Here is a 13,733-nt window from a genome sequence, read left to right on the forward strand (position 1 = left end):
GCACACAGCGCGGAGTCAGAAGGTGCAGGGGACTTCCAGTCCACGGGCTCTCCTCTCTGCTCTGCGCTGCCTCCCAGGTGTGTGTCCTGAGAGGACACATTCCTGAGAGGACCCCCCTTTCCTGGGTCTTAACCAGAGAGCTTAGTGCGCAGGCATGGGGACTGCACATGGGCTTGTTTGTACCGTGGTAACAAGATACACACACTGCTGTACATCTTGGGCTTTAAATTTTATTTTAGACTCAATTGTGATGAAAAGCATTGTGTGAAACGTACCCCTTTAACCATATGTTAGTGTTTAGTCCAGCGGTGTTGCTTGTTTTAACCCTGTGCTGTGACAGGTCTCTCAAATGTTCCCATCTCATAATCTGACACTCTGCCCTTCAAGCAGCTCCCCTTCCTCTCCACCACACACCTTCTTTTATTTTTCTTGAAGTTGTTGACACAGAAGAACTTTTAGGAGTGTTCATTTAACAGCTTATTCGAGAGAGAGCTTCATATCAGCGCCCATGGAGCCCACCCTTTGTAATGGCTGCGACGGCTGTGTTTATGGACCTGGTGTCACTTGTTGCGGCAGCTCCTGCTGCTGCTGCGTCGCTTCAGTCGTGTCCGACTCTGCGACCCCAGAGACAGCAGCCCGCCAGGCTCCCCCGTCCCTGGGATTCTCCAGGCAGGAACACTGGAGTGGGTTGCCATTTCCTTCTTTGATGCATGAAAGTGAAAAGTGAAAGTGAAGTCGATCAGTCGTGTCGACTCTTAGCGACCCCATGGACTGCAGCCCACCAGGCTCCTCCGTCCATGGGATTTTCCAGGCAAGAGTACTGGAGTGGGGTGCCACTAGTGATGGGCATTTAGGTTTTTTCCGATCTCAGGAACAGTGCCTCTCTGAGGCACTCTTTGTTTTTTGCCTGGACAGGGTAATGTGATTTGTTTCGTGGTCTCAGCCAAGAGACTGTCACTAGTAGGCATTTTCTCACTGCTCCTTGCTGATGCTTTTGGTGACAGTAACTCACCACATGCCAGGTGCTACCTCAGTTTAGGCTCCTGTGAGGTCAGCGCTAATTGTGCATAGAGAGAGGAAGTCACTTTCCAAACTTAGGAAAATTGAAGGCGGGGTGTGGACCACAGAGCTCTCCTCTTGGCCAGGCTGGTGTGGCCTCGGCTCAGCTGTTTTGCTACCTGCTGTGGTGTCTGGTTTTGATGTGTTTTGTTTGTGAATTCATGTTTGAAAACTCAGGTTTGATTTTCCTCTTTGATTTCTCTTGGGTGAGTTCTTCCTGATAATTCAGTGATTTTTAAAAATTGTTTTAGTTACTTTTATTTGTACAGTTTAAAATATTTTGAAAGAATGTTAGACTTGAAGGTTTAAAAAAAATCTTTACAGATTACTTCCATATACTCTTCCTGCAGCTCCCTGTTAACATCTTTCATAATCGCAATGTAATTATCAAAACTAGAAAATCAACATTGATGTGATGCTGCTAACTCATCCACAATCCAGATTTGGACTTTTCTGGTATTTCCCTTTTTTTGTCCCAAGACTCAGTATTTAAAAAAAAAATTTAATGTAGCTATACTTTTGCGTATTTACTTATATTTGTAGGGGTGACTACTTCCTCCTGTGCTTAGTGCCTAGGTTGTTACATTTCCGCATCTTTCTTACCTTCTCTTTCTTTCCTCTGTCACTTGCTTTGGACTGATTGTTACTAAACACTGGGCTTCCCTGGTGGCTCACAGGGTAAAGAATCGCCTGCAATACAGGAGACCGGGGTTCGATCCCTGGGTCAAGAAGATCCGCTGGAGAAGGGAATGGCTACCCACTCCACTATTCCTGCCTGGAGAATTCCACAGAGGGAGGAGCCTGGCTGTAGTCCATGGGGTTGCAAAGAGTCGGACACGATTAACACTTTGACTAAACAGTCTAATATTTACGTCTGTAACGTTGTGTGTACTAATGTATGTGATACTCTGTCAATAAAACAATTATTTTTTGATTCCATGATACGAGGGTATCAATGTCTTTTTATTCTTTCCTCCTTTCCATGTATACCTCTCAACTCAATACTGGTCCTGCTGACTTAATTTACAGTGTTTACATTCTGTTCTATAGCTATAATTCTCAGAAAAGAAAAATCTTTATTTCTACACCTTAAATGGATTAATTGCTCACTGTGAGTCATTGGTTGTACTTCCTGCGTTTTTATTGTTTGGCTAAAGCTTATCTCCTAATAGTTAATTCAGGAAAGCTTCATAGGAATGAGATTCTCCCAGGTTCTTATATGTTTAAAAGTGAAAAGTGAAAGTCGCTCAGTCGTGTCCGACTCTTTGCAACCCGTTGGACTATACAGTCCATGGAACTCTCCAGGCCAGAATACTGGAACCACTCCCTTCCCCAGGGGATCTTCCCAACCCAGGAATCGAACCCAGGTCCCCGCATTGCAGGCAGATCTTTACCAGCTGAGCTCTCAGGGAAGATTTGTTTCTGCAACACGGTTGGTGAGCAGTGTGGCCACACCTTCCTGCCCTGAAGACCCTGTAAGTGACCCGGTGGCACACGCATGTCTGTGTTGATGGCCGAGGCTGGCTGTACTTTCCGTGCTTTAAGGGTGTTCTGGTGTGCTTGAACATTTGTTGTTGTTGAGTCGCTAAGTCGTGTCTGACTCTTTGTGACCCCGTGGACTGCAGCTCGCTAGGCTTCCCTGTCCTTCACTATCTCCTGGAGTTTGCTTAAACTCGTGTGTGTAGAGTTGATGATGCCATCCAACCATCTCATCCTTTGTCATCCCCTTCTCTTGCCCTCAAGCTTTCCCAGCATCAGGGTCTTTTCCACTGAGTCAGCTCTTCTCATCAGGTGGCCAAAGGATCTGGAGCTATTTCTCAGCTCTTCCCCAGTAGCATATTGGATACTTTTCGACCAGGGGGGGCGGTCCATCTTCTGATGCCATATCTTTTTGCCTTTTCATACTGTTCATGAGGTTCTTCTGGCAGGAATACTGGAGTAGGTTGCCATTTTCTCTTCCATTGAACCGTGTTTTGTCAGAACTCTCCACCATGACCCATCCATCTTCGGTCGCCCTGCAGGGCACGGCTCATCACTTCATTGAGTTACGCAAGCCCCTCCGCCATGACAGATCTGTGATCCATGAAGGGGCTGCTTTTCCAGACTAAGCGTGGTAAAATCCCACAGTGTTCTCAGAGTTCTGGAGGCTTCAGGTCTGAAGTCAGGGTGCCATCAGGTTGGTGTCTGGTGAGACCTTTCTTCCTGACCTCTTCATGTCCTCCATAGTCTTCCCTCTGTGCTGGTGTGAAAGAGAGCTCTCCGGTGTGTCTTCCTTTTCTTGCAAAGACATTAACCCTGTGGAATTAGGGCTCCCCTATGACCTCATGTACACCTCTTCCCTCCCTAGAGGCTTCGTCTCCAGATGCATTCACACAAGGATTGGGGCTTCCAATGCAGTGATTCTGGGAGACACAGCTCAGTCTATAACAAAGGGTAACGTGGAATTTTGCCTAAAGGCCCAGAGAATTTTTATTTATTTATTTATTCTTTCTTTTCTTTTTTTGCAGCTTAAATATATGATGTATGTCCATATTTATTGACATGGAAGTGTTCACAACATACTGCTGAATGACAAAAAGCAGGTTTATTTATTCTTTTTCTTTCTGTAATCCTGTTTACTTCCTCCTCTTTGATAATGGTGGCTATTTTAAAACAGATACTTCAGTTTTCTGAAACGTCTTTACTGTGATTTTCACCTGCTTCGTTTTTCTCTGTTTTTCTGGGTAAATGTTTTTTGTCTGCCGTTTGTTTTTCCTGCTAGTTTTCTGTCTTCCCTCCCTTTCTCTTGCGGTGTTTTTACACGGCCTTTGGCTGGTTTCTTTGAGTTCTTTCCTCATCTTGGAATGAAGGGAGTTCTTCTGGACAGCTCTGCGTGTGAGTTTGGGCCTGGCGCGGGTGAAGCGGGTCTGGGCGAAGCCGCTTCTGCGTGGGTCTTTCTGCCTCGCAGCTGATGGCGAAGCTGCCTCATCTGACCTTGTGGCCTGTGCTCCTACAGCAGCTGGGGCTCCGGGGAGGGAGGCTTCTCAGCTCTTCTCTGCTCAGACTGGTCTGTTCCACGCGGGGGCGCCCTGCTTCAGCTCTTCTCTGGAGACCCGCGTGGCTGGCCTCCCATTTGGAGTCACCGGTCCTTCCCCTTCTTGGTGTCCTCTCTTGTCTCGGGGGGTGGGAGTGGGGTGACTGCCCGTGGCAACTCGCTACAGGTCTCCTCAGCTTCAGGGTGTGTGGGTGTGCATTATCGAAGATAGAGTTTCCTTTTCTGTGTCTGGTTCTTGTTTTGGGGGTGGCTAGTAAGAGCAGAAGTGTTTAGAGAGGTTTTTGCTCTGCTGTGTCAAAGCTCCTAAGACATTAGCTGTAAGACCTGTTTCTTAAAGTACAGATTTCTTTAGAGTATTCCCTGGGTGTGCCTTACCTGTGAAATTAGGAAATGGTACAGCAGCCTAGTTATCATGCTTTTAGGGTAACGTTTTTACGATTCTCTTGTAGTGACATGAAATTTGAGTGAATGCTACATATAGTGAATGTTTTCTTACAGACAGAACCACCACTGAATACCCCGGAAAATCGAGAGTATCTCGCGGAAATTATGTTTGAGTCGTTTAATGTCCCAGGACTCTACATTGCAGTTCAGGTAAAAGCAGAGTGATTTTTATGATTCGTAAATATCCCTGGCTGTCTCATAGTGGAGGTGATCCTAAAGGCCCCTGTTGTGAGACTGCTGTGTGTTCCTCCTTTTCTGCACCCTCCACACACACGTGCGCACACACACACACACACACACACACCCACCCACCCACCCACCCCGACATACTGAACCACACGCATACAAACACACAGTATTTGGGTTTGAGCTCAAATGCTGTACAAACATGTTCTGGGATCTATGTTTTTATTGCTGGTGTGGAGTTGTCCAGCTTTTGTCTTTTCACATACATTAGCATCTAAGGTATGTGGGTGACAAGCTTGAGACAATGGTTCTTTTTTGGCTTCTTTCACTTCTGATCATAAAAAGGAAAAGATGCTATAGAATTTGTTGAAAAACAAAACAAGGGTCTCTAGAGGGTCCCCGCTTTGGGATTTGGGCTCCATGAGCGTGTAGAAGCTAATTGTTCTTAATGTGGGTTTTTTGTTGGTTTTGGTTGTTGTTGTTTACCTGCTATTCTATATAAAGAAACTGAGATTTTTGGGAATAAATTTTTTAAAAGTATCTCCCAAAATATTTTCTGCATACTCTGGTCCTTCACTTCTAAGGAAAAGGAGGAGGAGGAGTTAACATAGAAAATTAATCTGGGAGACAGCACATGCCCCAACCTCTGGTGGTTCTCACCAGCTTTTCTTAGCAAGACTCTGCTTTATTTTGCGGAAGGCTTGACTCCTCAGGTGAAGCCTACAGAATTTGCATGCTAGTCCCCCATGGGACTGGGATCTGAATTCTGGGGGGAGGATGGAGGGTGGGGAAGGGAAGGAGTTACTCAGACTTGCTGAGTAGGAGAAGGCTTGACTGAGCCTGAGAACCCTTAGGTGAAGGCCTTGGGAAGAGTCTCCCTGAAGGCTCATGGTCTCCGTGTCTCCCGTGCAGGCAGTGCTGGCTCTGGCCGCCTCGTGGACATCGCGCCAGGTGGGCGAACGCACGTTAACGGGGATCGTCATTGACAGCGGGGACGGGGTCACCCATGCCATCCCAGTGGTAAGCAGCATCTTCAGGGCTTCACTCTGTGGGCCTCACCCGATCGGAGGTGAGGGAAGAGACGAAGGGAAAACACCCTTCTGAAGTTAAGACACCACTTTAGAAGACATGGCTGTACTCAGCAAAGGTAGCAGGATTTTTACACCCAGGAATGTGAGAAAGAAGACAGTGCCCAGTGTCCGTGGTGCTGGCAGTGTGGGATCTGCAGTGGGCGGTTCCTGCAGTCAGAATGTCAGCAGTGGTTTGGGGTCTCCTGGGCTCCACGTGATCCCGTGGTACATCACCAGGGGGTCTTCCTGGCTCACGTTCTGAGCTGTCTGCTTGGGTCTCAGTAGCTCAGGATGACCTCTTTGCTGTGTGACAAGAGGTGGGTAGCTTGACCCAGCTCCTGCTTTAGAGGAATTGCTTCTTGCTTCTTATTTAAGAGCCAAGAAAGGGAGATTCCCTGGTGGCTCAGATGGTGAAGAATCTGCCTGCAGTGCAGGAGACCGAGCTTCAATCCCTGGGTTGGAAAGATTCCTTGGAGAATGGAATCGCGCCGCACTCCAGTATTCTTGCTTGGAGACTCCCACGGACAGAGGGGCTGCAGTCCATAGAGCTGCAGAGTTGGACATGACTGATTTTCACTTTCCGGGGATGATTGTTCATTTTGGCCTGCAGAATACCCTGTAATGTCACTTTTTGTTTTTAAATGTCTAAGTATTAGAGAAGTGATTTCTTAATTCAGGCTTTAAGAGAACACTGTCTGTTTTTTCTTTCAGTCCAGTGGACTATTTGAATTAATTATTTGAAAGTGAAAGTCACTCAGTCGTGTCCAACTGTTTGTGACCCCGTGGATTATACATTCCATAAAATTCTCCAGGCCAGAATACTGGAGCGGGTATCTGTTCCCTTCTCCAAGGGGGATCTTCCCGACCCAGTGATCGAGCCCAGGTCTCCCGCATTGCAGGCAGATTCTTTACCAGCTGAGCCACTGGGGAAGCAAATTATTTGGTTTGCTCTTTTATTTCTTTATTTATTTTTAGTCTTAAAAATGTATATTTATTAAGTTTTATAAACTTTATAGAAAACTTACATGACTGTCATTTTTATTTTATTTTTATTTTATTTTATTTTTTTAATTTTAAAATCTTTCTTACATGCATTCCCAAACATGGTTTGCTCTTTTAAAGATGAATTGGAGCTGCCTGCAGGGGGCGCACAGTGGACAGTCAGACCCGCTCTGCTTCCTCATCTGCCTCCTCCAGACTCAGATTCAGCCCTGTTACTAGTTATCAATGGATACTGCACGTGTGTTTTCTGCATATATGGGTGCGTGTGTGTGTGTGTGTGTAACTTTTAAAAGTGCAAACTGGGTGTTTTCTTTAAAAGTAATTCATTTACTTTGATTGAAAAAATAGTCACCATTTCATTTCAGGCATTTGAGAAGTGATATACTAATATGCTAAAGCTTTAATTCCTGGAAGGCCAGCGTTCACTGCAGGGGAAGATTCTTGTGTCCACACTCAGGAAGATACAGCCACATTCTTCCTGCCTGCCCTCCTGCCAGCGTGCCCCAGCCCCGGGGGCGGGGGGTGAGGAGAGATGAGGCAGAGCCTTCTCTGTGCCGGTGGAGCACCCTCCGCTGGGCCCTGAGCCCTCCCTGCTCTTGAGGGCCATGACCGGTGTTGGAGACCCTCGAGGTTACTGCTGAGGGCTGGCTTCTGTGCTGAGGTCATTCCCTCAGAGACAGGGCAGACCTGGGTCTGGACGGCACCCTGCTCTTTGCCTCCCTCTGGCATCTGGTTGAGGAGAAGAAAAGAAAACTTGTACATGGTGTTCAGGCCCACAGAGAAAGCTTTTGTTCAGCTTTTTATCTGTTTTATATTTCCATTATTTTCCTGATTATAAAAATTACATTTGTTGAACAAAATCTGGAGGAATAGAGAAGGGAAAAAAAGACCTGTAATACCCACCCAGAGGACTGCATTATGCTTTTGGTTACATCTTTCTAAGCTCCTAAACACACGTGCATGTATATTAAGCAGAATTAGAATATTTTGTGTCTGATTTTGTATTCTGATTGTGCAGTGTAATCCTAAATTTATATTTTGCATATTGGTTTATTCCTAATGTATGGTTAAATATTCTGTGAAAAAAATAGTCACTACGTAATAGCCCACCCTCTGGGTATAGCATCACTCATTTATTTTCCTGTTGTTGGTTTTGTGGGGCGTTTTAATATATTTAATGCTGTGATGAAGCTGATTGAACACTGGTTGAATTCATTTTAGAACGTGTTATATATAAAGCATAGATGGTAAAGAACCTGCCTGCAGTGCGGGAGACCTGGGTTTGATCCCTGTGTCAGGAAGATCCCCTGGAGAAGGGAACAGCAACCCACTCCAGTGTTCTTGCCTGGGGAATTCCATGGACAGAGGAGCCTGGCAGGTTACAAAGACTGAGTGACTAACGCAAGGCATAGAATATAAAAATTGTGAGTGGTTTGTGTCAGAGAGAGCTCATACTCTTATGAGTGTTTATATTGATCTTTATTATTTTAATAATTTGTTCATATCTTTTATCTTGATCTTAAAATATTTAATAAATGGCTTGGACTCTTTGGAAAGGCCACAGCTTCTCTGCTGGATGGAGTTGCGTCAGAAGAAACCCCAGGAGGAGCTCAGGGACTTGTTCCTGTGGCTTGACTTGTGATGGTGTCTGTGCTTACAGTTGTCAGGACTGACGCGCCGTAACATGGAGCAGCCTCTGTCTGCTCTGTCCCAGGGGCTCGTGGCCCAGGAGACAGGGCTTCACGGGAGACTCTGAGGGTCCCTTCTTCACTCGAGGAAGCTGGGGTCGGGCTCCTCGCTGACCGTCAGCTCCCTGGAGCGAGCTGGAGGCGCCCAGCTTGGCTTCTGTGGCAGCTGTGCCTGCAGGGCAGTGTGCAGGGCACCGGGCTGCAGCTCCTTGCTGGCACTGGCGGAGGACAGCCCAGTCCCTCCCAGTGTGGTCCCCCATGTGGAGCGCTCAGGTGGGCTGACCAGTCATCATCCCTGAGCAGTGCCGCTCACTCTACGGTGGAGGGGACTGCTTATTGGGCGCTTGCTACCTGCCCGGGACAGGCTAGGTGCTGGACTTACCCATGAAAGCTTTATCACCAACACCCACCCCATTTGCCCCACATTATGGATGAGGGCGTCGAGGCTGAAACGTGTTACCAGCATCCACGGTCCCTCAGCCCACGCCTGTGGAACCGGACTGAGTCCAGGTGGTTGGAATCTGTGTCCCGCCTGCTAACCAGATTGCTGACTTTTCACTACAGGTCCATTTCTAGTTGCTGTAACACTTATAAATAAAACTTTTTCCTTTTTGTTAGAGAACGAAAGGAGGATTCATCCGTTGTTCTGACTGGCAGCCGTACTTTTTGGAAATGAACAGTTTTATAGGGTTTTCTCTTCACATTCTTGATGAAAACGTCAGGTTCTACTAACGGAACCACACTCGGCTCCAGGCCCGAGCGAGCCCTCCGCAGACAGCGTGTGTGGCCGCGGGAACCGCCGTGGTGCTGGGCGGGCAGGGCTGACTCGGCGCTGGGAGCCCGTGCCTCCTGGACTTGCTCACAGCCCTCCCCCTTGTCTTTTTCCCTCCTTCCCTAGGCAGAAGGCTACGTGATTGGAAGCTGCATCAAGCACATCCCCATCGCAGGGCGGGACATCACCTATTTCATCCAGCAGCTGCTGCGGGAGCGGGAGGCGGGGATCCCCCCGGAGCAGTCGCTGGAGACCGCCAAAGCCATCAAGGTAGAGACAGGTGGGGGCAGGTTGTCTGGGGGAGAGAGAAATGGTGTTTGGAGGGTTCCCTTGCTGCCACTGCCCCCAGCCCCGCCCCTGCCCCCAGCTTCATCTTCCTTCCTCCTCCCTCCCTGAGAGAACGTGTGTCTCCAACCATTTATGATTGTGGGGGTTCCTGCTGTTAATGAGGGCAGCTTGGTGGCCGGGGTTGAGCCCCAGACCCAGGCCAGCATCATTTCAAGGAGCCTAATTAGGTTAGAACTTCAGGTAGCTGAGCGTGTCTGCTTCCCCGCCCTCCAAGTTCATCTGTAGCTTAGAGAGCAGCAGCAGTGACGTCAGGAGTCTGGTGAAGTCAGCCAGCATTCAGACGCATTTCCAGCACCTGTAGAGTGTGGTTCTGAGCCCTGTGAATTACAGCTCAGAGTGATGCTGTTCCAGGGTGGGGTCATCGATGGCGCCCCTCCACCCCACCCCCTGTCGTTTCTAGACTGTAATGACCGTGCTGGAAAGGTTTCTGAGGGCTTTAAAGATCAAATCAGTAAGATGAGAAGAAAAACGTCCTACCGAGCCTTTCTAAAAGTGCCCGCTGGACCGGGCTCATCAGTCTGGTCTTTGTGTTTCTCTGTATGTAGCAGCCGATAGACCCTTTTTAAAGGAGCTTTCTTTCCAGGTTGAAAATCAGGACAAATTACTGAAAATCAGGACAAATTACTGTTTTTTATTATAGCCAAAATGCAAGAGGGTCTTCATAACACAAGGGCGATTATCATACAGATGAAGAGCAAGGGTTTTGCTTACAGAGAAGCATTTAAGTGCGGGGGCGACAGGAGGCCCTGGGCGTCTCCCCTTCTCATAGAGCACACAGCATCTGAACCTCAGGGAGTTCAGCCTCCCCTGCCTGTCCCCCACTAAGCACCCAGTAGGGGGCTTGAAGGAAAGGGAGCAAGGGGGCACTCCCTTGTTTCCCCGCCCTCGGTGAGCTGAGCACAGGTGTTCTGGGGCTGCGGCTCCTGCAAGGAGGGGCCCCTGCTGCCCTGGGTGTCCAAGACAGGAGCTTCCAGGGAGGGGGCACCTCAGAGCCAAACTTGCAGCCCCGGCCCAACCCCAGATCCGCCCTCTCCCCCTGGGAAGCTCACGGAAGTGTCCTTTTAGACTGAAACCTCCCCCATTTGCCCTCCTTTCCTCGCCTTTCTTCTCGTCCCCTCCCCGCCCCCTCTGTCATGCATGTGACCGGCCCTCGGGGTGGATGTGGGGGAGCAGAGCCCTGAGCGGTGACTAGGGGGCTGCTTTCCGGGTCCCTGTGGTGGTGGCCTTTCCTTTGTCGTGGGCCTTCTGGAGCCTAGTGCTGACCCTGACCCTGAATCTGGTGTGTTCAGGCCGCACAGTGTGTGGCTTAGCTGGGGCTGAGAGACCCTTGTCCCTCCACCCAGCTGCCTGGCCTGTGGTTAGTCCTCCGCTCACTCCTCCCTGAGACCGGGGCGGGGGTGTCCTGGAAAGGTGGTGCGGCCCCCGCACCCCACAGGGGTGGTCTCCGCAGGCCTGAGGCTGGTGGGCCTGGCACTCACGGGCCTGGCAGCGGGGGTCCAGAGCTTAGTGCAGACATGGCTGCGCCCCATCTAGCGTCACTGAGGTGTTCGTGCCGTCACTTGGAGCAGTTGTGGTGCCCTGAGAAGCAGAGCAGGCATCCAGGGGTCCAGAGCTTAGTGCAGACACGGCCGTGCCCCGTGCAGCGTCACTGAGGTGTTCGTGCCGTCACTTGGAGCAGCTGCGGTGCCCTGAGAAGCTGAGCAGGCCTCCAGGGCAGCGGCATGTTTCTGCAGTCTGCAGACTGGCAGTCGCGCAGACTCACTGTGATATTAACGAGCACAGTGTTGTGGAGCTCATAATTTGACAGAGTGTATCAAGGATGGCATTAGGGTCTGTTTCAGGGATTCTAGGACACTTCAAACTTACTATCGTGAAGCCACCTTCAGAGGCCCTAGAATGTGCGGTGAGCATGAGCTCTGCGCCTGGTGGTGAACACAGCCCACGTTGCCCACAGGGAGCTTTATTTCAGGATCTGGTACCCAAGAGCCAGCTGCTGCTCTGCTGAGGTCAGCTCTCAGGACAGGTGATTGACCAGAGATCTCCAGGGGAGCACCACCAGACGCCAGGGAGACACTGGGCACATCTCAGGCTGGTGCTGGTGTCCGGGTGAAAACCAGGAGCGGTTCTCAGGCCGCAGCGCGCGGCCGCTCCGTCCTGCCCGTCGGCCTCTTCTTTCATCCGTGGCACCTGGCGCCTTGTAAGGTGCCGTGTGGTTTGCCTATTCGCCACGGTCGGTGCTTACTCTCCTGACTGCGCTGGAGTGTGTGCTCCAGTGGGCAGCGGTGTGTGTGTGTTTTGTTGTGAGTCCAGTGTGTCCATGTTGTGGAGTTGGTGGCCCTGCCGTGTCAGACTGCACAGCAGGTTCACGACCCGGGATCAGCCGTGTTCGGCATCCGGGTGAAGTCGGCCGTGCTCAGTGTGGGGCTGCAGCGCAGGTCTGCTGGTCAGGGTGGACGGCTGTGAGTGCCCGGGCAGGTGCCGTGTGGGGCCCACAAGGAATAAGGAGACAGGAGATGGAGACGAGATACTTAGTACAAGATACTTAGTCAGACAGTACTTCAGCTGATCAGCAGCAGAATATGAGGGAAAGGCTAAGATGCGTAGCTGAGCTGCAAAGCAAGCAGGTTCACTCACAGTCCGGAGCAGAGTCATGAAGAGTCTGTGAGGCCTGGCCGCGTCCGCACTGGAGTTGTGATGAGCAGGCAGGACTGGTTTTGGGGTGTCCAGGGCTGGGGGTTACTGGGTCTTGGTCAGAGGCAGACTCTGGTGACTTTGTGTGTGTGTGTGTGTCTGTCTGCAGGAGAAATACTGCTACATCTGCCCTGATATAGTCAAGGAGTTCGCCAAGTACGACGTGGATCCTCGGAAGTGGATCAAACAGTACACAGGGATCAACGCCATCAACCAGAAGAAGTTCGTCATAGATGTCGGCTACGAAAGGTTCCTGGGCCCTGAGATTTTCTTTCACCCGGAGGTAAAGAGGCGGGCTTTCGGAGAGCGAAGTGTGCGTGTGTGGTGCAGCGATGCTGCCCCCTGGTGTCTGTAGGCAGCAGTCCTCGGGCCGCCTTCCCGTGAGGACCGCCGGGCGCCCGCCCCACCCTCTGCAGCTGTTAGAGCACCCTGTGTGATCACCTCCTTGACTGCTGCCCTCTTTAGACCTGGCTCTCTGTTGAAAAGATAGATAACAAGTGATTAGGAAGACGCTTAATCAGAAGATTAAGAGCAATAGAAGATAGTGGAGATGGAGTTGCTCTCACAGTAACCAGAAAATTGGTTGATCCCAGCAGACCCTCAGTGTGGGTGTAGGAGGGCACGTGACCTTTCCATGCTTTGTGAACGTCCGCCCCAACTCCAGTTTTGAACCCCAGACGGTGGGTCCTGCCGTGTTTCCTGCTGCAGATTAAAGTTAGAGCTCCTGTCTGAGCAGCAGCCTTTCCAGCAGTTAGACGGGCTTTAGGAATTACAGGCCTCGCTGTGTTAACTATAGTCACAGAGAGTTATTATTAACTCTTGCAGGTACAGTAATGGAGAGACAGCATTTTAAGATGTAATAAAATGGGTTGTATTCGTATTTTGGTTTATTTTTCTAATGCAGTTTGCTTTTGCTAGGTCGGTTACACGCTGCTGCCTGTCTCCAGGTGTGTGTGACCTTTCGTGCAGGGAGATGGCTCACAGTATTGCCTCACCACAATCTTAACCCGCATTCGTGCCTTTTGATATTATAGATTTAAAACAGGCACGAAACTGACCATGGCCAGTGAACAGCTGGAGGGCACCCCGTGTTACCTTCCTGAGTTCACTAAAGGTGTCCTTGATTTTTAAAGCATAGTTCAAATTTTTAAAATTGAATTCTTTTACACTTTACCTTATTTGACTTCCAGAACTGAGTCAAAGACTGTTTACGCAGTGACGTGACCTTTACCATAGTTTCATTAAAAAGCCACCCCTTCGAGCCGTCGCCCTTGCGCCTCCGCCAGGCTTCTGGCTCAGGTTTACAGTGTGACTGTTCACTGGCTGTGTTTTCTCTTGTATCCTGGGCTGGTTGTTAGATGACGTTAATACTCACAAGTGATACACTTGTTCTGTACTCACAGTATTTCCATAACATCACACACGTCACACACATGTGA

The 13,733-nt window shown here is 49.6% G+C and overlaps 1 protein-coding gene across 4 annotated transcripts in view; it reads left to right on the forward strand.

Moving 5' to 3' along the window:
• The window catches only part of ACTR3B (actin related protein 3B), a 70,061-nt gene that overhangs the window by 41,881 nt on the left and 14,447 nt on the right, over positions 1-13,733 (forward strand). For 3 of the 4 annotated variants that reach the window (XM_069588789.1, XM_069588787.1, XM_069588788.1), the window contains 4 exons: positions 4,592-4,687; positions 5,636-5,743; positions 9,382-9,525; positions 12,404-12,577. In XM_069588789.1, the coding sequence (XP_069444890.1) occupies positions 4,592-4,687; positions 5,636-5,743; positions 9,382-9,525; positions 12,404-12,577 (522 nt within the window). Of the gene's footprint in view, positions 1-3,566; positions 3,642-4,591; positions 4,688-5,635; positions 5,744-9,381; positions 9,526-12,403; positions 12,578-13,733 lie in introns of those variants that run through there. The other variant, XM_069588790.1, reaches the window with a different exon arrangement.

This window comes from Ovis canadensis, chromosome 4, assembly GCF_042477335.2.
Source record: "Ovis canadensis isolate MfBH-ARS-UI-01 breed Bighorn chromosome 4, ARS-UI_OviCan_v2, whole genome shotgun sequence".
Taxonomy (NCBI): domain Eukaryota; kingdom Metazoa; phylum Chordata; class Mammalia; order Artiodactyla; family Bovidae; genus Ovis; species Ovis canadensis.